The sequence below is a fragment of the Puccinia triticina genome, chromosome 2A (assembly GCF_026914185.1).
Source record: "Puccinia triticina chromosome 2A, complete sequence".
Lineage (NCBI taxonomy): Eukaryota > Fungi > Basidiomycota > Pucciniomycetes > Pucciniales > Pucciniaceae > Puccinia > Puccinia triticina.
Genome location: NC_070559.1, coordinates 6,858,613 through 6,884,047, shown reverse-complemented (window position 1 = coordinate 6,884,047; position 25,435 = coordinate 6,858,613). Strand labels below are relative to the sequence as shown.

General features: G+C 47.7%; 6 protein-coding genes across 6 annotated transcripts; 5 read left to right on the top strand and 1 right to left on the bottom strand.

Moving 5' to 3' along the window:
• Nucleotides 1–764: 764 nt before the first annotated feature.
• Nucleotides 765–4,370, top strand: PtA15_2A732 (uncharacterized protein; the record flags this gene model as incomplete). Its single annotated transcript, XM_053166783.1, has 3 exons — nucleotides 765–806; nucleotides 3,180–3,389; nucleotides 4,311–4,370. 3 exons carry the CDS (start codon nucleotides 765–767, stop codon nucleotides 4,368–4,370), a joined length of 312 nt encoding a protein of 103 aa, XP_053017970.1.
• Nucleotides 4,371–4,548: 178 nt separating this feature from the next.
• PtA15_2A731 (uncharacterized protein) lies at nucleotides 4,549–6,746 on the top strand (the record flags this gene model as incomplete). Its single annotated transcript, XM_053166782.1, has 9 exons — nucleotides 4,549–4,586; nucleotides 4,656–4,716; nucleotides 4,796–4,854; nucleotides 4,924–5,023; nucleotides 5,092–5,529; nucleotides 5,599–5,727; nucleotides 5,801–5,981; nucleotides 6,056–6,192; nucleotides 6,255–6,746. 9 exons carry the CDS (start codon nucleotides 4,549–4,551, stop codon nucleotides 6,744–6,746), a joined length of 1,635 nt encoding a protein of 544 aa, XP_053017969.1.
• A 544-nt stretch (nucleotides 6,747–7,290) lies between these two features.
• PtA15_2A730 (uncharacterized protein) lies at nucleotides 7,291–7,623 on the top strand (the record flags this gene model as incomplete). Its single annotated transcript, XM_053166781.1, has 1 exon — nucleotides 7,291–7,623. The coding sequence occupies one exon, from the start codon at nucleotides 7,291–7,293 to the stop codon at nucleotides 7,621–7,623; it is 333 nt and encodes a 110-aa protein (XP_053017968.1).
• Nucleotides 7,624–14,713: 7,090 nt separating this feature from the next.
• PtA15_2A729 (uncharacterized protein) lies at nucleotides 14,714–15,766 on the bottom strand (the record flags this gene model as incomplete). The annotated part of the gene is made up of 5 exons (XM_053166779.1): nucleotides 14,714–14,805; nucleotides 14,876–15,085; nucleotides 15,149–15,551; nucleotides 15,628–15,659; nucleotides 15,724–15,766. 5 exons carry the CDS (start codon nucleotides 15,764–15,766, stop codon nucleotides 14,714–14,716), a joined length of 780 nt encoding a protein of 259 aa, XP_053017967.1.
• Nucleotides 15,767–20,267: 4,501 nt separating this feature from the next.
• Nucleotides 20,268–21,170, top strand: PtA15_2A728 (uncharacterized protein; the record flags this gene model as incomplete). The annotated part of the gene is made up of 3 exons (XM_053166778.1): nucleotides 20,268–20,547; nucleotides 20,624–20,909; nucleotides 21,011–21,170. 3 exons carry the CDS (start codon nucleotides 20,268–20,270, stop codon nucleotides 21,168–21,170), a joined length of 726 nt encoding a protein of 241 aa, XP_053017966.1.
• A 797-nt stretch (nucleotides 21,171–21,967) lies between these two features.
• PtA15_2A727 (uncharacterized protein) lies at nucleotides 21,968–24,352 on the top strand (the record flags this gene model as incomplete). Its single annotated transcript, XM_053166777.1, has 5 exons — nucleotides 21,968–23,082; nucleotides 23,172–23,703; nucleotides 23,795–23,882; nucleotides 23,980–24,142; nucleotides 24,295–24,352. The coding sequence occupies 5 exons, from the start codon at nucleotides 21,968–21,970 to the stop codon at nucleotides 24,350–24,352; spliced, it is 1,956 nt and encodes a 651-aa protein (XP_053017965.1).
• Nucleotides 24,353–25,435: the final 1,083 nt, after the last annotated feature.

Here is a 25,435-nt window from a genome sequence, read left to right as displayed (position 1 = left end):
TAGTCCGGAGGGGTTGCAGAACCGACGGGAAGGTTTCCAATTTTGAGAGACGGCAAGCCGGTGCTCGACCTCTCCCAAGCTCCACAGAAAGACGAATGAAGAGCCTGGCTTAGCTAGCCTATTTTTTATAAAATTAAGTTTATCTTTTGAAAGCTTGAGAGGAGTGTACTAAGCGGAATACCGCATCAAATTATAAGCTATGAATTGCGGTGGGCACCGGCGATTTCTCAAACATGAGTGGCTCCATGTGAGAGAATTATGCTTGGGAATGCTCAAATGGTCGGGGAAGGCCTATTCCTGCGGTATGCTAGAGTTCTGAAGCCATATCATTCTTGGGAGACACCAGGGAGCTATCTGGGAAAAAATGAATATCAATCCACACCTTGATTTAGTTCCTTGATACACGAGCCTCTAGGAACATTTTCTCATTACTATCAATTTTTTTAATTGATTGGTATCATCATATCTCAACAAGAGATGTCCATTTTGCACCCATAGGCGGGTACCTGAGTGCCACCCTTCAGCCGGTGCCCTTGCAGGTACCCATGGCGGGTGAGGGGTGTTCCATTTTGGTAAAATTTCAAGGAAGTAGGTCTGTATAACCAGCGATGGGTGCCTGCAAGTGTACACAGGTACCTGCTGAAGGGTTGCGGGTACCTGCCGATGGATGCAAAATGACCATCTCGAATCTCAACAAGCTACATTTTTGGAAGAAAAAAACACTGATTGGCCAACCATTTTTTTGTTTATTTTCCCTGGTCACCATGTATGCAGAATTTGTAAATTATTTTCCTGAGGGCGGCCAAGTCAGCGATTGTCAGGATAGTCTGCAGGAAGAACCCCGGCTGGGGTAATTGGAAAATTGATTGGTTTAGGCTCCATTTGTCAGTGATATATGGAAGTAGAATAGATTCTGGTGACAACCAATGAGTTTTTGGTGGACTTGATGATTTATAGCACAGAATGTCCACCAAAAACTATTACACTTGCAATATCTGACAAAAGGGGCCTTAATTAACTTGCTAGTTTGGCTAAAATACTCTGGGGTGTAACTGCTGTATGCAAGAACAGGATTACATCCCATTGGAGTTTATATATTCATGTAGTTTTGTTAGGCAACTTTCAAGAATGATTGTGAATATTGAGGTACATTTAAGGAATCTATAAAATGGGCAAAATTTTGGAGTGTTTGAAGTTCAATACCATCCTGATTTGTTTTATCAATGATTGAACAATTATGCTGGTTCATTGTTTGAGTACACAGTGATTGTATCCTTTGATTCTTGGTTGAATTGGTGTGATGCAATGTTTGGACACCTTGTAAAAGCTTGTAAAGTTATTTCACTTGGCTTCCTTTCCCAACTGTATATAATTTCTAGCACCAGCAGCAGCCACATACTGGATTTATCATGCCAACTCAAGCATTATAATACTAGTATCTTGCTTCTGTTCCAAAGTAGCACAGTCAAAGACAGAGAAAAACAGACTGGATCCCTTTAAACTAAGTACATAGCATGGCCACTGATTGGCAGGATGTCACAGCTGACCCATTGTTGCAGTTTCTGTTCACTTGAAATCAAACCCTTTCCGTGTTTACCATACAACAGCATATAACCCCTATTATTTGTCTAGATATTTAAAACCAACATTACAGAATTATGTAATTTACTTGTTCCAGTTCTACCCTCTGAAAGATAGCTGAAACTATATATATATATATTTATATAAATTGCCCCACCTATATAACTTTGAATATCTCTTCTTTACAAGCAATTGTCATGTTATCATAATTATGTACTCATGCTTTGTTGAGGTATCTACTAGCTTAACTAAGCCTCTCGAACGGAGGGTCCGGGGGACCCCGCCCGGAGGGCTCTCCGTAGGAGAGGCTTATGAATAATGTCTGTAGGCTGGCAGACAAAGGAAGGATTTTCAATCCTAAAAACACAAAAACACAATTTAAAATTCACCAAAATATGTACAAGAAAAACTGAATAGACAGTTTTCTTGGCAGTACTGATGGGCACCCTCCCCCAAGTTTTTGAGCCATAAACTCCAAAACTGATTGAAGGAATCCGTTTTGGAGGTCAAAGGAATCCTGGAGGATATTCCATTGCACTGAAGATCCAGTTTTGGATTTTCTGATAATATGCACAATTGAATATCCTATCTGCAACAATTGGATGGCCACGGGTGTAGGATCTTCAGATATCTGCAGGCTTGTGAATCCAATATCCACAAGGCATGATGGTTGTAATTCCTTGGTTTACATTTCTTTGTGTTTTTTCATTTTTAAAACATTAGTACAGCAAAAATGATAAGGATTGGGGAGATGAGACCAGTGCCATTTGAAAGCTGAGATTGAGAAGTGTAATTTGGCTCTGGGGCAGGTCCACAGGAGCTGAGGGGGAGGCTGGGTGATGCTAAGTATTTTTCCTCCAGCCATTGGTGATTTCTTTCTCAGCCAAAATTTTGACTTTGTGCACAAGTCCCTCCCTGCGGGAGGGGCCGCTTCGCGGCCAGCCACAGCGAGCCTCCCACCAGGGGGGACTTGTGTCAAGTTAGAGGTATCTATGTACTTTGGAAAAAGCTGATTGAAACCAGTGTTAATATTACATAAAGTGATGTTGCTTCCGTTAAACCGTCTAGAGGACTTAATCTGCAGAGCAATCATCATCGATATTATCAAGTCAAGCCAGTTTGGTTATGGGATTAATTCAAGTCAGTTGACAGTCAACATCCGTTGTGAAGCCTTTATGAGATTTGTAGTACGTAGATTGGACTGTAATTTTTGCAGAGAGTCATAAGAGTGGTCGTATGTGTAACCTTTGAGACTTGTGCCATGGCTACAGCGTGAAGATATGGTATCACTCTTGATTCTGTCATGTTTCTGGACGTCTGACAACAATCTCAGGGGATTCCCATCGTCTTCCTTCATGACATTGAACCCGTTACTTGAGGCGGGCTTACCTAAGCCTCACACACTTTTGTGCTTAAAAGTGTCGTTTGTTTTAGCCGTGGTTTTGTTCTCCGATTTGAGTTTTTTTTTTTGTTTCCTTTGGTTTGCCATCCACGAAGACCTTCGTTCCCTCGTCCTGCGTTCAGGGTCTCGAAACAACCAGCTGCGTCATCCATCCATCATCCATCCCCAGCTAAAACTCACCGCCATCACCACTCAGACAGCACCCACCATCACCACTCTCTGCGCTCCCCCGACAAACCCTCCAAGCCAACCCACTCACTCGCCCATCGAAGAAGGTGCGCTTCACCCGCCGACCCCACCGGAGCATAAAACCCTCGCTTCCAGAGCCCACCACACTCCTCAAGCCCATCGACTCAGCACCACCACCACCATCCAAGCAACCCTCCCCCAGCCTGCACCCCTCCACGTAAGTCTCGCCGATCGACCGTAAAAAACTAGTAGCTGTCCATCCTTCTATCCTCCGACCCCTCCCGCTCTTGCCCACCCTCTCCTCCGATCCCATCATCCCGAGCCCCCTCCTTCCCCGCATCCCTCAAACATCAACCTAGTATTTAAATATTTATTTATCTATTTAATTGCCAAAACTCAGCCTTGCGCTGCCATCGATCGAGCCAATCAGCCCCTCCTATCCACTCTCTCTCTGATCCTCACCCCACCTCGCTTCCACATCCTCATCACTCACCCATGACCGTCCCTTGATCTTCCTTGTCATTCACATAAATCCACCGTTTGAGCTCTCCAGGAAGCCACAGTTCTGCCAATAAAGTGGTCCCCATCAGACCAATTAGCCGGTGTCTAAGCAGAGTGGTATGTAAATATGCACAAGTCGTCATCCAATTCTGGGGCCATGAGCTTCAATCAGCACATCGTCATCCACAGACCCCTCTCCAGCCGTCATCCTTCACCCCCTCGATCATCCTTCCTTCCCTCTCTTCACCCCCTCCTTTCCGATCCCCCTCCTTGTCAGCCTACCTTCACCCTGCCCAACACTTTCCAGTATCATCCCCTACCCCCAGAGATCCTCTTACCTGGAGTTTGTCCAGTGACTCGGGTGCCCTGCCTATCGCATTCCACATCACTCGATCACTTCCACCCAACAGCAACCTGACTGGCCGTGCATCTCGTCGGCCAAGCTTCTGCAGGCCCCGCACACTCTCCCCTCTGCACTCAAGCACTTCATATTGTATGATCGCTCTCATGGGCTCTCACTCCAGCATGCTCCTTCAATCAAGAATACCTTCTTTTCTTGATACCAGCGCTTTCCCTACACATTAAACATCTTGGGGTCTTTAAACTGATCATCCGCATGCGTTTTTCTTCAATACAGTCCAACGCCCCAATCGCTCGACTGCCCCCGAACCCTGTGGTCAAATCAACCCCCGAGTAGTCCACTGCATCGCCACCTCGTCCGATCTCACTTGCACCCTACTCGCCTCCCTGCTCACCTTCCATCACGAGATAACCTTCACCTTATCTCACCCCTCTTCGACCATAATCCATTCACGTCCTGCTCACACCCATCGCCGCCTCAGCACTCCCCCCAAGACTAGCATCTCGCAAATCCCATGGCTGCCTCAAGCTCATCAGCATCTGATCTGTCGCTGTAAGTCTTCTTCAGAATCTCTTCATCTTTGCGCCTCGATCATTCCTGAGTCAGTTTTCCCCCTTTCAGTGATCCAGATTGGAAATCAAAATTAAGCCTACCTCAGAAAGATCTTCGTCCTCAAACAGAAGTTTGTTTTTGACTCCTTGGGCCCAGCGTTACGTGTGATTAGCTTCTGTAAGACTGAAACCGGAAACTGTGTTTTTCAGGATGTCACCAAGACGAAGGGCATCGAATTCGAAGATCTTTATCTCCGCCGTGATCTATTGTGCGTTGGGCTATTACAGAACTGGTTCCTGTTATTCAACTTGACTGACGGCGGCTGACCGTTTCACAGAATGGGCATCTTCGAAGCCGGTTTCGAGAAACCTTCACCGATTCAAGAAGAAGCCATCCCGATTGCCCTTGCTGGACGGGATATCCTGGCCCGAGCCAAAGTGATTTGCTCCCTGTTTTCCTTGGTCACAACAAAATCACTGATTTTTTGCCTTGGCGCCTGTCTCAGAACGGAACGGGCAAGACCGGTGCATTCGTGATTCCTACTCTCGAAAAAACAAACGTCCGAATCAATCGAATTCAAGCTCTCATTCTTGTACCTACCCGCGAATTAGCTCTCCAAACATCACAGGTATGCAAAACCCTGGGAAAGCACACCGGTATCCAAATCATGGTCACGACAGGTGGCACCACTCTAAAAGACGACATCCTCCGTCTACAAGAGGCTGTCCATGTTGTTGTCGGCACCCCCGGGCGAATTCTCGACCTCGCCAGCAAGGGTGTTGCTGATCTCAGTCAATGCAAGACGTTTGTAATGGACGAAGCTGACAAGCTCCTCAGCCCCGAATTCACAGTTGTTATCGAGCAGCTGTTATCATTTTTGCACAAAGAGCGCCAAGTCATGCTCTTCTCAGCTACTTTCCCGATGATTGTCAAAGATTTTAAGGTGATTGGGATTCGCTTTCAACAGCTGCTGGTCTTGATTCTCACTCTCAAACTGCATCACTTCTTGTAGGACAAGCACATGATCAAGCCTTACGAAATTAACTTGATGGAAGAACTCACACTTCAAGGTGTCACTCAATACTACGCCTTCCTGGAAGAGCGCCAAAAAGTGCATTGTCTCAACACGCTTTTCTCCAAAGTAAATCCGCTTTTACTCCGTTCGAGTTGGTAGTGTTAAACCTCAGTACTAAGTCGTCTGGTTTGCTTCCTAGTTGCAAATCAATCAAGCCATCATCTTCTGTAACTCGACCAATCGAGTCGAACTTCTTGCTCGTAAAATCACGGACATTGGCTATTCTTGTTTCTACTCACACGCCAAAATGCTCCAGCAGCACCGTAATCGGGTTTTCCATGACTTCCGAAATGGGGTTTGTCGTAACCTCGTATGCTCCGGTAAGTCTATCTTCTACAGTCACTTTTGAATACGTATTACGGACTTTGACTCGCACCCTTTTTGTTTTCTTCAGATCTCCTCACAAGAGGTATCGATATTCAGGCGGTCAATGTCGTAATCAACTTCGATTTCCCCAAAAATGCTGAGACATACCTACATCGTATCGGTCGATCGGGAAGATTTGGACATCGTGGGATAGCGATCAACTTGGTAAGTTGGCAGACTGCTGTTACTGGAGATTGATTACCACTGACCCGAGTATCTTCTTTCAGATCACATACGAGAATCGCTTTGATCTGTATCGTATAGAACAGGAGCTTGGAACTGAGATCCAGCCAATACCCGCCGTGATCGACAAAGCCCTCTATGTCGCACCGGGGATTGAAGACACCCCTTCGAGCACACCCACACACGGAAGCTCATCGGCACCTTCTTCAAATGCCAACCAAGCCGGTCATCAGCATCAGCAATCAAACCAGGCTCATCGTAACGGACGTCAGACCAACCAGCAACCTTCGGACCAATCTCACGTCCCACAACCGCATGATAAACCCACTCTACCGCCTCAGCAGCTCACCTTCCAAAAAGCTGCCCCTATAGACTCATTATCTCATGCGACACCCACCGAATATGCCAACGGGGCCCCGCCGCCAAATAGTTCACGTGTTAACCATAAGTCAACTCGAGGAGGTAGTGGTGGTCCACATCGAGGCAGGGGTGGCGGGGCTCATCGAGCGCCGAGCGGGATCGCTCCGGCAGCTTGATAATTCTATTCCTTTGTCAGGGGATAGTTTCTACAGTAAATTCCGCCCTACCTTTTTCCAAGATGATTTATTTCCTCGGCCGTTGAGCCATTGACTGACTGTCCGATTCCTATTATTATCTTTTCCAGCTCTTTCAGCACTCGAGCCGTACATCGTCGTCATTTTGCATTTTTGCGATCAAGTTCAACAGTTGTCACAATATGCATTAATAGTTCGATCTTTCTACCTCGTCCTACTTGGGTTTTCTAGAGTCATGATTATATACTTATCCCGCCAAAATATGGTGCTCGTCTAACCACTCAGCCAATATTTTCTTTCTTTTTTTGCTCTGTGATTAGCAAGTTTATTCCATTACCATCTCCAAACCACTTATTTCTTTTCCCCCTCATCACGTCCGTCTCTCCTGCTGTTCAAGTTACGCTATTCTATTTTCAAAGGTCAGCCTCGAAGCCGAAGAACCCTCAGTATAACCGACCAGTGTACAATACTATCCGAATGTTCGAAGACTCGAAAAACAAATCCTAAAATATGTCACTCCCTAACGATGCCCTGGTTCACCCCTCTTTCAAGGCACCACCCCACTTTCTATCGACCAGCAGCGCCCTCATTGCATGACGGCAATCTACCCCAAACTCCACCTCACTCCCTCCCTAGCGGCCCCTTCACCGGAATTTCCACCTCCTACCAAGTCAACCCCTCTTCCCCGATCACTATCCTTTTCCGCTACCTCCAAGACCCTCATATCCCGAACGTCTCATCAGTAACTTGCCCCCTCTACTCGAGCTCACGATCATATGCCCAACCAATCAACCAGCATAGCCGTCAAACAAACATTCATTTTTCCCGAACCTCTCTCGTCCTCCTCTTGCTGGTCTGAAGCGCACCCTGGATTTCGAAGATCAGCTCCCCGATTCTTACCAGTTTGCTCGATAACTTTGGATCACACTCGTTCGGCCACTTTTCTTCCTCCTGCTCATAATTTTCCTTGATTAATCCTGTCCAGTATCCATCTATCTCCTTGTGAAGACCTCGAAGAACGAGTCGATCAGCTTGTGGCCCCCTTCCACTCTGCCGTTTCTCATGTGTTTGTCTTTCATCAATATCGAGTAGACGCTATACGTTGTCCATCCAGTCGAGCCACTCTCGTGTGTTTCCTTCTCCCTTCTCAGTTGTCCGCCCCCTGAGAAGATGAGTTGCGTTGTCATCACCTCTGTGTCTTGTCTGTCTACCGCCACCACTCCCATCCACTTCTGTCCTCCTTCTCCCCTTGCCTATGCTACCACAAGCCCAATGCACAATGTCATTCATTTATAACCTAATGGTGTCCAGCTTCGCCACTGCCGTGCCCCTGTGTCTTGCTTTGCCCAGTTCAGAGGAAAAGAGTGGATTCGATTGAGATTCGGAGTCATCGACAGCAGAGCTGTCAGGTATGAAAATCCCTGGCAGATGGGTCGAATTCCTTGTTCTGCGCTTGATTCGCACGGGTCGATTAGCTTAGTCGGTAGAGCGTGGTACTAATACCCGGGCTTGCTGCCTGGGTAGTACATGCCAAGGTCATGGGTTCGATCCCCATATTGACCATGTTTTTTCGTTGTGTCTTGCCAAATTTACACGACCCACATCACAGCACATCACGCATGTGCGCCACATTGACTCCATGTGTCTTCCTTCATCTCATCACCCTTCTCAGACGCCGACACAATTGAGTGGCCGTGATACAATGACGACTGGGGTTTCTATAGCTCTTGTCTTGGCATCAGAGCCGGATTTTGGAGGGTATTTTTGGTGGATGCTACTGGATGCAGCAAGGCCCACCAGGACCCCAGAAAGCCCTGAACAAGCTGCCTTATAATTCTATTAATTCCGGGTTTTTTGGGAGAAAGGCCCAGCAGGACTTGTATACTTCTTACAAGAGGAAAATTGGAAAGCCTTTTTAGTTGGGAATTGAACCCAAGACCCTGAATATTTGGTTTTTCTTTCCAGGAACACCAGGACCCCAGAGAGCCCCTACCAAGCTGCCTCATGTAACACGTATCCGGGGGACATTTTTTTTGCAAAATGCTCCTCATGTAAATCATTGAATACATATCTAAATTGGTTTCTTTTTCCCAGATGTTCCTAATGTAGTTGGTATATTTGCGGCTTGCCTGGAAAGAAAAGGGGCAGGCTTTAGGCACGCCAAAATATTCCCAGATGCACACCAAAAAAGGCGTGCACTCCTGACCACTCCAAGATTTTTGGAGTGCAGGATGGTTCACTCCAAAACCAGCCCCCATTTGGAGTGCACAACAGGATGGTTCACTCCAAAACCAGCCCCCATTTGGAGTGCGCAACCCTGCACTCCAGGTGGTATGGAGTGAACACCCCGCCACGCCAAAACCAGCCCTCCTCCCCTCAATGGCCGGTCTGCGGTGGCTATTGGCGTGCATCTCAGAATTTTTTGGCGTGCCTAAAGCCTGCCCCAAAGAAAAACTGACTATATAGGTCTCGGGTTCAATTTCCAGCCAAGAGGGGCTTTTTTTGTCTAATTTTGCCCCAGTGGCCTTTCTGTCAAAAATTCCTCCTCATGTCTAGTTGCCGGGAGTGTAACAGGAGGCGGGCGTTGTCCATAGATTCAGGAGCACACCACTACAAACATTTGTCAGAATCTCAGGAAAGAACTCGCGCTCTCCGCTGTGCGCTCTCCTCTGCACATCTGCACAGCCAGCCACAAATCAAAGTTTGCCTCTGCTCACACGCCTTTGTTCTCCTCATCCCGCTTGGAACCAATAAGTACCCAAGCACACTCAGCAAACAACAGAAAGATCAATCAATCTTCAATCTCTGTAGTCGCTGTTGCGGGATCACCAGTTTCAGGAATCAAGATTAGTGGTGACTACCCCTCTCCTCTCCTCCTCCTTGTGCTCAGTCCCTTTTTCATCTCCCTGTTTTCTATCTACTGAATGTCTTATTTATTTAGTCTCTTGTTCCAGTTTTTTTTGTTTTTCTGTTATCTTCTTGTCATTACTGTTGTCTATGTTGCTCTATCCGATCCTCTAGGTACATTTCTTCTTTCCTCTGTTTTCCTTTTCTTTCCTTTTTCTCTTGCTGAAATGTACAATCTAGTTTTGCCTCAAAATCTCGCAACATTATGTACTTTACATGCATGTATAGCAGTTCAAAGTCATGGTATATATAGTGGTTGCATTTTTTTAAATTAATGCAGATTGTATTGTTGAATTGAAGAAGCAATTGAATTTGTATAGTTTCAATGTTACATCTTCATGTCAAAATGCACCTTTGAAAATGGCCCATTAGTAGCATTTTCCCTCATCATCTGGAATGGAAGTAGCTTAGAGCATGCACATTGGGGTGGACAAGTTCCACAACTGTGAATCAAATGGTGCCCAAATGTTCTCCATTGAATAATCTTCCATAATAAATACTCTTCTCACCAATTGTGGCATTACACACTGGTGCAAAACAGCAAAAACAGGTGAAAGTCTTGCTATTTAGGCTGGGAGAATGCACAATATTGGTGTGGAAAAAGGGTGCAAATTTAAATTGAATGGTGCCGAAATATTCTCCATTGAATAATCTTCCATAATAAATACTCTTCTCACTGATTGTGGCATTACACACTGGTACAAAACAGCAAAAACAGGTGAAAATCCTGCTATTTAGGCTGCAAGCATGCACATTGGGGTGGAAAAATGCCGCAACTGTAAATCAAATGGTGCCCAAATTTTCTCAATTGAATACTCTTGCATAATAAGTACTCCAATCACTGATTGTGGCATTACACACTGGTGGAAAATAGCAAAAACAAGTGAAAATCCTGCTATTTAGGCTGCAAGCATGCACATTGGGGTGGAAAAATGCCACAACTGTAAATTGAATGGTTCCAAAATAATCTCCATTGAATAATATGCCATATTAATAAACACTCTTCTCACTGATTGTGGCATTACACACTGGCGCAAAACTGCAAAAACAGGTGAAAATCCCGCTATTTAGGCTGCAAGCATGCACATTGGTGTGGAAAAATGCTGCAACTGTAAATAAAATGGTCCCCAATTTTTCTTCATTGAAAAACACTCTACTCACTGATTGTGGCATTACACACTGATGCAAACCAACTTATATTCCAGATAATGAGGCAAAATCCTGCTAATGGCAAATTTTAAAAGATGCATTGTGTGCTTAATGAGCTATAAATTTTGATCAATACCAAGTCAAATTCTTTTTCAATTCAATAATTTTCATTTGTAGTACTCAAAAAAAACGCCACCGCTATATGTTGAACCGCTTTACCATGACATTGAACCGCTATACATGCATGTAAATTACATAATGTTTGTAGTGCAGCTACACCACTCAATTGGTGTAGTCTGACAGGAAGACCCTGGCGCTGGTGTGGACTTAATTTCACGCCAATATACCTCACTGGCACACCATACATTTGGTGTGCATTTAGCCGGTCCCATTAGGTAAGTGTGTGACATCACATAAGGCTACGTTTGACCGTCCCCAAAATTTTGGGAGTGTAATGGAGGACTTCCCGCCAATCTGGAAACCCAGATTTTCCCAGATTTCACAGGGAAATCTAGGCAGATCTAGGATTTGGGATGATTGAGCCCAGATTTCCCCACAAAATCTGAGTTCCCAGATTGACAGGAAGTCCTTCAATAAGCAGATATGTAGGTTATTTTTGGGGGGACAGGGGAAATGATGATATCCCATGTCCCTTTGGCATCAAACTTAACACAAGTCCCTCCCTGTGCTTGCGCGGCGCAAGCACCCTCCCGCTTGCAGGAGGGCGTCTCCAAAGGAGAGGCTTAGTTAAGCTTGGTTTGGCATCCCACCCAAGCTTAACAAAGCCTCTCTGGAGGAGGGTCCCGCAGGGTCTCTGTCTCACAGAGAGTCTTGCCCCCAAGAGTCGAGCTTTGGCGTGAATCCTGACGCACCTAAGGCTTGGCCAACCCCCAATTTTCAAAGGATCACTTATTACACATCAACCACTACCCAGGCAGGCTCATGAGTGGCACGGCCTTGAAGCCTAGCTTCTTGTGCAGACAGACAGCCCTCCACCATCCATCAAGCCCCTTGTAGAGCTGCTGGACATGCTTGCAAAAACCAAAGGTGGGCTGACACACTAACTGTATTGTTAGTTTTTTCCACTGCACTACACACATAATACTGTTATCCACATGATTTTCTGTCAATAACAATACATATTTTTGATGTTATTCTTTTATCTGTTATTGTATTGTTAGTGTAGCTGAAATATGTCAGGTTAACAATAACCAAATCCTATTCTTATGATTGTTATCTGTTGTTATTCCTGATAAAAAATACAATAACTGATATTTTATCTCTGCAATTAATGATAAAATTACTTTCAGTTAGGGTGTTCAAAGTTGTCTTGCATAAAATCATATAAACACCATAAAATCATAAAATTCTAAGCAGAAAAAAATATGTTCCACCTAAGCACTCAAATTAGAGCAATATTTCTAGAATGGTACATATAAAATCATCACTTGAAAGTTTTACGATTTTATGATTTTATGTATTGAAAATTTTATGATTTCAACTTTGAACACCTTAAGTGTATTAAGTGTATTGATATTTCTGGTAGTCAAGTTGGTTTTGAGTTGCAAAAAAATAAATGTAGGACATAATGTTTTGAGAATCATTTTCTAGAGGCCAAAAACCATGAAATAACAGAGACTGTAGTGCAGAAGATTTTTATCCTAACTCTGATACACTAACTTTCAGTGAAATCTTGGTTATCCGAAAGAAATACACTACCTGTTAGTGTATTTTGAGTGTATCCTGGATAACAATACCCAAGATCTTCAATGAGAAACTTTGGATACACTAACTGTTAGTGTATTGGGCTGTATTTGGGAATAACAATAGGGGGTATCAAATATGAGAAATCCACAATTAGAGACCAGTCAATTAGCCAAAAATGAAATTGTTCACCAGTGGATCCCAAAATGAGGTAGCTATCCTGTTTGCAAATTTGGAAACAGGATAGAACCCCAACCTTGCGCCACCCTTGCAAGTATCACACATCTCTCATGTGATACTCTCACCTTCTCCCCCGACAGCAACACAAAACCACACATTTCACAACCACAAGCTGCCAATCATGGCAACTTGCGGTGCAAAGCTGCCTCGCTGCAGGTTGCTAAAACTGCGCCCCAGTCGCCAAACTCAAAGATTTGGCAACACAGTTTAGCACCCGCGGTGGAGATGCTCTTAGAGCATCCGCATCCGTTGCTAAGTTAGTCTGGACTAACTAGCTTGGATTACGGTCGGAGTAAGCTAATCTGAGTGGCTGACCACATTGGTGTAGATTGGGAGGTCCGAGGCTGTCAGAGATTATGTGATTAGGTGCCTGTATGGTATGTGTTTGGCACCTAAACACATAGAGTTCATGCCATTGAGCATGATGCATATTCATTTTAAAAGTTAGTCCGAGGACTAGTGGGGGCTAGATTTATACCCCACTAGCTCCAAACCAAGCTCCGGGTCAAGTTGATCCCCGGTTGATCCAACCGGGGAGATGAATCTAGCCTAAGCAATTCTGCTTTGGTAGAATCACCATGGTTATGTACACACAAAAAAAATGTCGAGTACGTATGCTGACCATCTCAGGTGCCCACCCTCCCACCCAGCCGCGGGCGGATCTCATCCAGTATGACCGATACCGATCCCCGGCGCGGGTATTGGTCATACTGGAATGGACCAGAATGGCGGGAATGAAATGTTCTTTGAGGGGAGTAGTTTGATCCCCTCTTGATGAACGGTTGGGGTCGGCCATTGAAGGCTTGGTGAGTTGTTCTTGAAGGCCGGATGGCAGGTCACAAAGGGAGTGTGTACCTGACAATGATTGAGAGGAGATTCACACTCCCCTCAATGACTGGAATAGACGGGCCATCGATGAGAGTGTGTACACCCTCTTGATGGCCGGCTATTGAGTAGTGTGTTGCTATCGATGACCCCAGCCATTGAGAGGAAATTTCACACTCCTTTCAATGGCCAGATGTATGAGAAAGTAGAATAGCACTGTTCACATAAGAAATCTATGACCATGGTGAGAGATATACATCAGCATACTTTCCCAGCCAAATTGGCTGGCACAATGGGATAAAATTTATTTCAATCTTGCTGATGTTTAGCTTACGTGAAGAGTGCTAATATACACACCCGGCATCAAGAGTTCAGCCTTGATGACCGGTACGGACCAGCTACCTGGCCATCAAGCGTGATCGCCGATATATGCTGACACATGTAGATGAGCACCAAGCGGTACAACCGGCCACGGGGAGGGGGAACACACAACTTCCTCAATGGCCAGGTCGTTCCGGTCATTGAGCCTCAATGACTGGTCCGTTCCAGCAGTTAAAGCACCCGCTTCCCGGGGAGGCTACTCGGCATGTTGGTCGCTTTTTTTTGTTGCACTTTTTTTTTGCTGTTGTTGCAAATCCACAACCAAATTATAATGGTGATCTTTGTTTAGGCTACACCCCGGGAGTACCTCCACGTGCACCTAACTGCAAATCTCCGAGGATTCCTTGGGAACCCGTGCGCGAGGTCGGACCTGCAGGTGACGGTCCAGGGTATCACGAGGTCACCACCCATATCTCAGGGGTGGCCTTGACGGGATCAACCCAAGAAATCCACGGATGCCATGAGCTTTCTGTGGACACATCAAAGCCTCCCCATCCACAATCCAACAAGTGGTTGGATCCACGTGGGGCCATGCATCAGATGGGCTCATTGACCTTATCTCTGACCAGAAATATAGGTTCATCGGGTGAAATTTGTCTGAGCTGAAAGCTGTTCCCAGGGGGTAACAGCTGATGCATTACATCAAATAACAAGAAGAAGAGCTAGAGACACAAATTTAAAAGAGGGAAGAGAAATTTACAATATGCTTTGTATCAAAGATTGAAGAGGCCTGTTCATCCCGATCATCCCGACTTCACAATTGCATACACTGGGCGCGCCCGCTTGGTCTTGGGGGCTTTGTTGCGGTTGCGCTTGAGCGTCTCACGGGCCAAGTCTGTCGTGGAATGGGTGTCCAGAGTCAGTGTCACCACCCTCAACACCCCTTCCAAAAAAGGCATAGTTACCAGAGCTGTTGCCATCGCTGGCCTTGTCGGCCTGGTCCTGCAAAGCAGACATGTGGCTGTTGATGACGGGAAACCCCATGGCCCTGTCAATCCCGATCTTTGGCTCCACGCGCGCCCCAACAGCTTTGTCCCGGGGCTTGCGCTCCGCAGCACCAATCGCGTCCCTGATCCTGATAACTCGCGGGTGGTTCTCCAGGTTGGAATAAGTAGCTTAACAGATGCAAAGGCTTCAGTGGGTTTTTTTGGAGGGGTATGAGGAATGCAAGGGCTTACACAGGATGGTTTGGCAGTCCCACTTGTCCTGGTGATCGTGCCGATCAAGGGTGGTGTATCGTTCCCTGATGGCAGCCTGGGAGGGCAATGCAAGCCGGGAGTCGTGGGCATGTTGGTCGGCCTTGAGTTTGGCAAGGATCTGCTCCTTGACGGCGCGGCGTTTGAGGTGGCAGTTGGGCTGTGCGGCGGGGCCAAGGAGCTTGGAGCAGAGGGTGTTGAGCTTATCGAGGGGGGAGTTGCCGGCCATGACGGGCTTCATCTTGCCGCCAAGGACCTTGAAGCGGCCAAGGAAGTCGTCCATGATCTCCTCAAAGTCGGCCCGCACCTGCTGGCCGGGCGTGGCGGTGGCGTTGGAGGCCTCCAAGCCCTCAATGGACTCCGTGTCCGACCACTCGTACTCCTTCTTGATCTGCACACACACACACACACAACGTCAGACCTGGGCTGGGAGAGGGATGGGGAGGGGTGAGACACTCAACTTGGTTGAATTGGTTGTTGAGGTTGGTCAGGCCTTGGTTCCAAGAGGCAGCTTGGAGATCAGGGCTTGCCAATTTTTTGGGGCATCAAAACCTAACTGGGCAAGTGATGAGACTGCCAATCAACAGCCAGTTGGGGCATGTGGAGTCCACATAGCAAAAAGAGGAGTATGTGGTTTTGACGCACACAAAAAAGTGCTTTCATGGACTCCACCAAGATTCAATCTCCTTGCGTAGAGTCCACTGAAGTTTTCTCATTGGAGTGACGAGGAATCAAGACCCCTGTCCATCTCCTACAGCGTGCCCACAATCATGTGGGAAACGGTGGATCCCATGTCCGTTTCACAGATCAAGCGCGACCTGTTGGATCCACGGTGGATCCCTCGTCCGTTTCACGGATCAAGCGCAACCCGTCAGATCCACCCAAGGTCGCGGCAGGAAGTACCCCCGCCGTGTACACGGCAGTTGCACGGATTAAGGTTTTGCCCGTCAAAACTGCCGTCAAAGACAAAACACCCGCCTGATTGACCGCCCACCTGTCGGCCTCCGGTCAGCCGGCAAAATGACCACCAAACTACCAACCAACCCGCCGGATTTTGCAGTCAGGTAAGTAACCCGTGACTTTACCCCAGTTGAATGGCCGGCAAAATCACCTGACCAACGATCCGCCGCCGGCCACAGCATCAACATGCAGTCAACATTCACTAACGGCCTGCAGATTGGCAACGATGGGCAACCAACACCTCGACAACTCCTCCCGTTTGCTATGTAAACCAAAAAAAAAGGGCAGAGGGGGCCAAGACAAAGTCCGCCCATCAGAGGGACACATCACCCTTGGCCCTCACCCATCCACCCGCCTCATTTTTTCTAAGTCCGCTCATCGGATCACCGCCACTCTCCATCTCCCCCACCCTCACCAACCCACATACGTGTCCCTTTGTGCCTGCCTCCTCCTTGCCCGGCCCACACCCCATCCACAGCACGCCCACCTCCACATCGCATCCTCCATCGAGCTCCGCACCTTGCTTGGCTCCATCGGCTCCTTGCAGACTCCAAGTCAGCCTGTCAAGGTTCCCTGTAAGCCATCTTGGGGTCTTTCCTCTTGCCGTCTTGCCGGCCATCTTCGATCACCCGCCTTGATGAGCTCATGGCTGACTCGAGCTCCCCATCACGCGGCTCTTGTCCCGTTCTTGCTTTGTCCTGCTCGCCTTACTAAGTGCCAGTCGTGGGTGGACGCATAAGAACTGATATCTGAAACGGTGTTGCATTGTCCCTCCACGCAGTTGCTCTCGCTGAACGCACTGAGTTTGATCGCTGGAAGAATCAGTTTGAACAATTTGCCATCCAAGATGACACAAGCACAGACACAAAGTCAGTTTTCCACTCACAGACTCGATCGTCTTGAGCAAGCACCTCTGCTGAGATCCTTGAGCTTGATGTTGACAGGTTTTTGAACAAGGACGGTTTCATCAACGCAGTTGCACCCTCGAATGAAACATTTCATAAGATCCATAAATCCCAATATTCGATTTTATTCAAAATTGCCGATCTCAAGAAGAACGGCAAAGTTACCTGGGACGATTTCGTGGTTTTCCAAACTCTGTTGAAAAAACCAGACACAGAATTCGAGTGAGCTGATTGTTTCCTTTTGCTGGCATGGGCGAATTGAATGCGCGTCTTGGGCTTGCTGACTTCGGCATGCTCTTGGATCCAATGTGGGAACGCCGAACAACCTTCTGGCACGGATTAGGCAAATCGATTTACAACTTTGGACTGGGTGGGATTGCTGGTGCCTGTAAGCTACATTCCGACAGTGTCGTATTGGCCGAAACCATTAGATTGACGGCTAATCTTGCACGCTCCCTTACCGGCTGTACATTTCCAACGTCTTATGAAACTCATTGTCTGTATAAGTAGGAGCCACAACTGTGTATCCAATCGACCTTGTGAAGACTCGTATGCAAAACCAGTGTAGTAAAGTCGTTGGAGAACTTCTTTACAAGAACAGCATGGATTGTGTCAAGAAAGTATTCAAAAACAAGGGCTTTACCGGCTTTTACCAAGGTCTACTGCCGCAATTAAAAACTGTAAAATTCAATAAAAACAAAAAAAAAAGTGCCCAGGTGGCCGTAAAACCAAAGTGAGCGTGTCTTGTGAGTTGACCCGAGTATGTCTGCCAAAAGGGATTGGAGAGCTGTGAGCAGCAGTGGATCTGGAAGTGAGCGTGGTTTTGGGCTCGGGGTGATGTGATCAGCCGGCAATTGTGGTCAAACAGTGAGCAAATGGCCCTGATCAATTTTGTAGGGGGGCTTGGGTTCAACGGCAAACTGCCACTGGGTTTGAGCCACCCTTACTTTTGCCAGCCGCTTGCCCAATTGCGCATTGGCGGGGGTGCCGCCAAGTTTGGCGGTCCGCTTGACGGTTGACCGGAGGCCGGCATGTGAACGGTCATGAATGGCTGGGGCGCGTCCATCAAATTGACGGCCAAACTTTGGGTGCTTCGGCGGCAATGTGCAACTGCTGTGTACATTCAGGTTCGCCCCAACGGCCATGTAAAATAATTGAAGCCTGGTAATAATCCCAAACTTAGCTAAGTCCCTTGATCAGAGGCGCGCGAGCGCTGTCGCAAAGCAACCCTCCGAAGGAGGGACTTACACCCTACCTTGCAAAACAGTAGGCAGCAGAAATCCCATTTGGCTGGGGAAAATTTTCAAAATCTTCAACTCTTGATATCTCAACTCAAGTAAAAGCCATCGAAAATCTGAGCAGACAGAATTGTCCGCCTACATCTGCCCTTTCACTTTCCACCTTCCTGAGGTCGGATCCCTCCAAAAACACTCTTGAATCCCAAATGAAATAAAAAGGAGTTCATGGGTTTTGGGAGGGCATTGTTCAAACAGGCCTCGGTCAAAGCCATACTTTTGACACCTGTCAAAACCTAGCAGCTCTTATTCTTTTTAAAAAAAATCAAGCTCATGTGTTACAGGTAAAAGAAAGATACCAGCAGAGAGCCATGCTTCTTGGCTATCTCTTGAAGCAGCTGACTTGGCCCCAGCTGTCCTTGCGTAGCCTCAATGGAGGGACAAGCAAAAAAGGCTGAAAACAGACATCTGCTGCCTACTGTTTTGCGAGGTAGGGCGTAAGTCCCTCCTTCGGAGGGTCGCTTCGCGACAGCGCTCGCGCGCCTCGGATCGAGGGACTTAGGGCCCGTACCATAGCTTTCCGCGGATCAGGAGCTCGGATTCCGAGCCCCCAAAAATACCGGTTTGTTGGGATTATTTTCCCTGCACGGTTTCCCGGAGTTCAAAATCCGAGCTGTCCACAATGCGTACCATGGGACCGCAGATTAATCAACTCCTTGGTACCGGTACTGACCGGTCAGCCAGAGCAATACACACCGGGCATCGGGAGCAATGTATTCCCCTCGATGATAGGTCCGTTTGATCATCGAGAGCTCCCCTCGATGTCCTTAGGTTACTCCTCCAGATGGCCGAAATGAACCGGTCATCCAGGGAAGTGATTACTCCTCTCGATGACCGCAGGAGTAATCACTTCCCTCGATGACCGGGTCGTTACGGTCATTTGGAGGAGTGCATATTCCCTCAATGACCGGAACGAACTGGTCATCAAGAGGAGTATCTACTCCTCAAGATGACCGGAGGATCCACTCCTCTCGATGACCGGTTTGTTGCGGTCATCTTGAGGAGTACATCCTCCACTCGATGACCAGTTCGTTCCGGTCATCAAGGGAGTATGCACTCCTCCCGATGACCGGAACGAACCAGTCATCGAGAGGAGGGTGTACTCCTCAAGATGACCGGAACGAACCGGTGGTCGAGAGGAGGGTGTACTCATCAAGATGACCGGAACAAACCGGTCATCATATCTACCTCTAGATGACCGGTTCGTTCCGGCCATCGGGAGGAGTGCATACTCCCTTGATGACCGGAACGAACTGGTCATCGAGTGGAAGATGTACTCCTCAAGATGACCGCAACGAACCGGTCATCTTGAGGAGTAGATACTCCTCTTGATGACCAGTTCGTTCCGGTCATCGAGGGAATATGCACTCCTCCAAATGACCGTAACGACCCGGTCATCAAGGGAAGGGTTCGTTCCGGTCATCGGGAGGAGTGCATACTTCCTTATCCCGGCCGTTGTGATTGTTATCCACTTCCTGGAACTCTTCAAATCTAAAGTCAGTGATATCTCATAATTTGCTCGGATCGAACGAAGAAGAGAGCCTTATCTTTGGTTTCGATTACAGCACTGTGGGATGTCACCTCAAAACTCAGCGGGGCAAGCAGAATTAAAGGAAATGATCTTCGCCGATAAGCGAGATGCTAACGAAAGGAACTTTGATGAAGCAGTGGGACTAGTTGGGAAAGCTTGTCAACCGACCAAAGACTGTAGCATTGTTTCTCTTCCCCTTCGGCTAGCCTTAATCGTAACTCAAAAGCTATCGTTTAACTGGCAACGCTTTCTGCTGGGTGCCCAGACACATTGAAGAATTATTCAATGATCCTCAATGTGATGAGATACCCTGGTTTGATTCCAAGTTTTGGTTACTTGTGCGAAGCTTGCGAGAATTCGTTAAAACAAGTCCGACCCACCAACTACCCTTATCCGGCGCCCTCCCAGACATGAAGGCCGATACCAAGAACAACATCAAGATGCGATTGATCTATCACCAGCAAGCGTTGCAAGACCTGGAAAGATTCAAGGAGATCGTTAAGGAGGTGATAGGATCACTACAAGAGGAGTATGCAGACAAGGGACGGGAGTATACCGAAGACCTTGAGCAATGGCTTAACCCCCGCGAGTTCGATGTCTCTCCCGAGATGGTTGAGCGCTTTGCACAAAACTCCGCCCACATACGTGTGATCCGGGGAGGCAGAGTTGATCAAGACCCCAAAGACCTGAGTGAGCTCCTTCAAATTCGTCAAACCGTTTTCTGTTGTTGCTGTTGTTGGTCTCATCCCCAAAACAATCGAAAAAGTTCCCCAGTTTAGAAGAGAATGTCAGCCGGGGAATGAAGAATATCACGCAACTTGGTATGTGGCGTTCGAGGCCATGGCCTCTTATAGGTCGGAATACAAGGACACATCTCGATATCATTATCGGGGTGAATATCCTGGGATGCACAAAGGCGGGGAAGGCCACGACTTGGATCAGCTTACGAGATACTCACTCGACTGGTTAAAGTCACGCAGATGGGTTGCCCCGAGGGATGATGCGCAGGATAAGATAGTTCCTGAAAAACTACAGAAAGTATTGAAGGAAATGTAAGCATCTAATTTACGTTCTTTTTTGGGGGAGGGGGAGGTGGGTGCTCATTTGTGTTTTCTGCTCCGTTGCAATCATCGGCTTTCTTTACTCAAAAAAGGGTCAGATCGGCGGGAAGCGAACTCCCTCACATTGGGAGTATGGCTGGAGGCCTTGTTTCTCAGGAAGTAATCAAGCTGATCACGCGCCAGTACGTCCCCACGAATGGGGTTTGTATCTTTGATGGTTATCGATCAACGACTCAGGTTCTAGAGTTCTAAAAAAATCTTGCTTTTACTTTCTTTTCCTTCTTGAGCCGTTGTCGTGTTTCTTATTGCATCTCGTTAGCTGCGTCCTTTATCATTCTATAACGATCATGAGCCTGCAACAAAGCAATAGCGTATGAGATGGTCGCCAGGACCAAGGAGCTTTCTTTGCGAATCGTCTCTCCAACTTCCGACCCGGGAATTGTTTGCTTAGTGAAAAAATACTTTTTTTTTACAAAAAAGAAAGGAATTACAACGGGCACCAAAATTCAGCAGAACTGAACAAGTCCCCATCCCCGTGAACAATGTCGGCAGGATTGTCCCTCAGAGTTGAGAGGGACCTTGAGTGGGCTTCTAAGAGAAATAGGACAGGTTTTTTTTGATGCCAAGTTTCCACAGCTTTGAAAACCCTTCATTTCTCTGATTTAAACGTTACACATCGCCAACTGAGCTGAGAATTGAGAACCTTTAGGCCAAAGCTCTAGGAAAGGTGGGAAAGGTTCGCTGTTGATTACCCAAATTCCAACAAACTCTTCATTGATTTCTCTAATTCTCAGCAGTAATATCTCAGAAATTCATATCAAGCTAAGTGTGGCACCGTTGCATCAAGGCCTTAAAATGGGCTCTAATGTTTTTTTAAAATTCTATTGTGAAGCTCTAACGTTTTTTTAAAATTCTATAGTAACCCAGTTGTTACCATGCTGTGCTCAGGATCCGCCGGAGTATGTATGTACTACCCGGGATGACCACCCGGGGAAGATGCAAGCTCGACTCCGTTGGCTCGAGCAGCCACGATGACTCCATGAGCGACGATGGACGAAACCATCCAGCAACTCAACCGGCGACTCGACGCACTCAGCCACGTCGAAGAACCACTCGGCCAGGACATCCAACGACTGCTGACCAGCGTACTGAGACGGAAAACTCACGCCGACGCACTCAGAAACAGCCTGCTCAGACTGGCCGAGAACCTCAATAGACTACAACAAAAGCTCACACCCCAGCTGATAGTCCAGCTGATCAGCAGCTATGCCGAAAAAAATCAATCAGTCATACAGAAAATCATCGCCGACAACCTAAACAGAAACCAGCAACTCCAACAGCAACTCAGCATACACATCCAACTACTCGCCCAGAGACTGTGTGCAGCCAACCCACCAGAACTACTGCAAGCAACCCAGCTACGACTCATCGCACTCTCCCATCCCAGCCTAATCAAAGAATACTACACATCAAGCCATCAGGAAGACATCAACCCATTCAATGAACTCACCAGACTGATCACCCAACAGGAGCAAGAGGAACAACGCCAACAGCACAACGCACATGATATCAGAAGAGAGCTACTCTTCATCATCATCCACGTCCTCAAGCACGGTATCATCCCCAGGCTCAGATCGGCCACCGTCGCATTCGACTCAAGCCCACTCAAACAGCAACTCTTCAGCCTACTCAGCTCCAAGTCAACCAGACTGCTCACCGAGCTCTATCTCAACTATCCCAGCCTAATCCGCGATCTCGAAGAACTGACCGGCACAAACAACTCCAAGGCCAAGCAGGACCCTCTCGCAGCCTTCTTCTCAGCAGCGGAGGACCATCCGATATTCAAGATCTACAATGGCCACCAACCCACCAAAAACAACGACCGTCCTGAACTCACATCGATCGTCAATGAGGTCTTGTCCGTCCTCCCCGATCTGGCCAGTCCACAGACACTCCGATCGATCATCGAGAAACATGCTGAGTTCCAGGACGCTCAGCAAGGCGCACAACGCCTGATCGAGCGAAGCTTCAGTGACCCCCAATTCATCCCCTCTCACTCTCCCCTAGTCAACCCTTCACTCCCTGATGATCCGACCGCAAACAGGCGAAATATCTTCGATGAGCAGCGAATGGATCCTAATCTACTCAGGATAGGAAAAATCAAGTAAGTTCCACTCTACACACACACGCACACAAAAGATCTATATATATATGTATATATATTCATTGATCTGAACATCTCGAACACAACAGGTTAGATGAAAACGAGATTATGAATGACAAGAGCCATTTGACGAAGGAGATGAAGAATCAAATCAAGGCGCGACTAGAGCGGATAGAGGACGAAGAAAGGGCGGCGGAAGCGGAGCGGAGCGAGCTAGTCATATACTCGGATGATGAAGAAGACGCGCAAGATGAGAAGACAAAGCGCGTTTTAGAACAAGTCGTGGATATTTTCTCAGATGATGATCATCGCTTCAAGGTCGGACACGAAGACGGCGACGACCTCTCCGACCCCGAAGAGCCGTCGCGTCCGTCGTCCCCTCTCCCGGCCGCCGCACGCTCACAAGCGCGGGGAAAAGCTGCTGCTCCGGAGCAGCAGAGCAGCGGACTGGACGCGCGAAGCCTCGACGAGGCCGTGCTCTGCGCCGTCTACCTCGACGACCCCGCCGTCTTCTTGCCCAGCGCCCGGGGCTCCAAGCGCAGACTCGCGCTCAAAGACCGGCTCTTGTCTACGAAACAGGACGACCTGATCGAGGCCTGGAAGACCATGTTCGAACGTAACGTCTGTCTATCTCTCGCTATCGAGCATTGCTATTTTTGTTCGGCTGTTCATGTTGTAGACTGTTTGTGTTTCTCTGTGTGTGTGAGAGCAGCCTCAGAAGGATGAGATCTTGGAGAAGTATCGGCTCCAGACGGCCCTTCAGGCTCCGAATAACCGCGGAACGGCGATGGCAGATCCAGGTGGAGACGGCAGTCGCGGGCGGGGCGAGCGGGCAGGAAGAGAGAGGGGTCGAGGAGGAGGTCCAGGAGGAGGAGAGCGGGGCCGGGGCGGCAATAGACGCGGCCGGGGAGGACGTCCCGGGCCATCCGCCCCGACCGACCCCACCGGCTCTGCCTCCTCGTCCGGCCATCCAAGATCTTCCGGAACAGACGCCCCGAGAGGAGGACCCTCGTCTGGTCGCGCTCGGACTCACCACTCTAAGTCACTCACACACCGCAAGGTCCGTGGGCGCGACAAAAAACTCGCGCTTATCGGCGGCGGCGGCGGCGGCGGCCCTCCTGGTCCCAATTAACTTGAAACTTTACTCTTTCAGACCGCTCTTTTGTTTTTCTTTTGTTGAGGGAATTTGTTTGGCTACTACTCATAAGTCAGGGAGCATGTCCATTCCGTTGGACTGGTTGTTGTGATGAACATAGAGGATGAGGTGTGAGAGGCCGGAATCACTAGTGGGCAGTTACTTTGCAACATCTGATGGATTTTTGTAAAGTATATGTAACTATTTTGCCGTCGTTATTGCTAACAGTAACACACAAATGGAGGCATTGCAAGTAATGTAAGAGGCCTCTTTATTGATTAATGGTAAAGTAATCTGGTATCCAGGGGGTCCCTGGTTTGAGTGTACCCCCTTTTCCGCATTTATACCGGGGTTTTTTTCAGGATGCCAATTGCGCCGAGTGTCCAGGAGGCCGCCCGGGGCCGCGCGCGGACACCACTTTTGCAGATCATCTTAATATTGGCCCGGCCCCTTAAAATCAGTAATGGCCGTGAGCGGGCGCCCGCAGGCTTCGGCTATCCGATCCAAAGGTAGGCAGAGACCAGATAGTACAATTGGGGATGTCAACGAGCTAGATATTGTCAATTCAAGAAGGCAAACACTCTTGTCCTTCTCTGACTCCCAAAACGCCGCAAACGTCCGGAGGACCGGATTTCAACGTCCGTGCTGGGTCATCAGGACCCAACATTGGTCCAGGGAGATTTTGGGAGTCAGAAAATTAATTCCGCTATCCAGATGAGAATGGAAGTTCAAAATTTACCTTCACAAAAAATGGCAAAAACAAAGAAAAATTTATATTTCCACACTGCAGCGCCCAAACCCCCCAAAGTGTTACAGCATGCAGAAGAACCTCTGAAGGGAACATGGTGAGCTGCGCAGCATTATCTCACCCCAGGAAAGCCATGTGCTACTGTGGCTTTAATTTGGCGGATTTCCCACTAAGGAAAATTACTAAGAACTATTGGACAAAAAGTCTTAAGGGTTTGAGGAGCTTGTGAGCAAGCAAGCGGACAGCGGCGGCGACAGGAGCACAACAGACAAACCTATACAGTTTGCAGTTGGAGAGTGAGCAGGGCAAACGGGTTTTGAAACAATAGTTGAATGAAGTTCATTTATACTAACCTTAAGGGTTTGAGGAGCTTGTGAGCAAGCAAGCGGACAGCGGCAGCGACAGGAGCACAACGGACAAAACTAAAAACAAGGGAGAGTATAAAAGAAAGAGAATGAGGACTTGAGAGC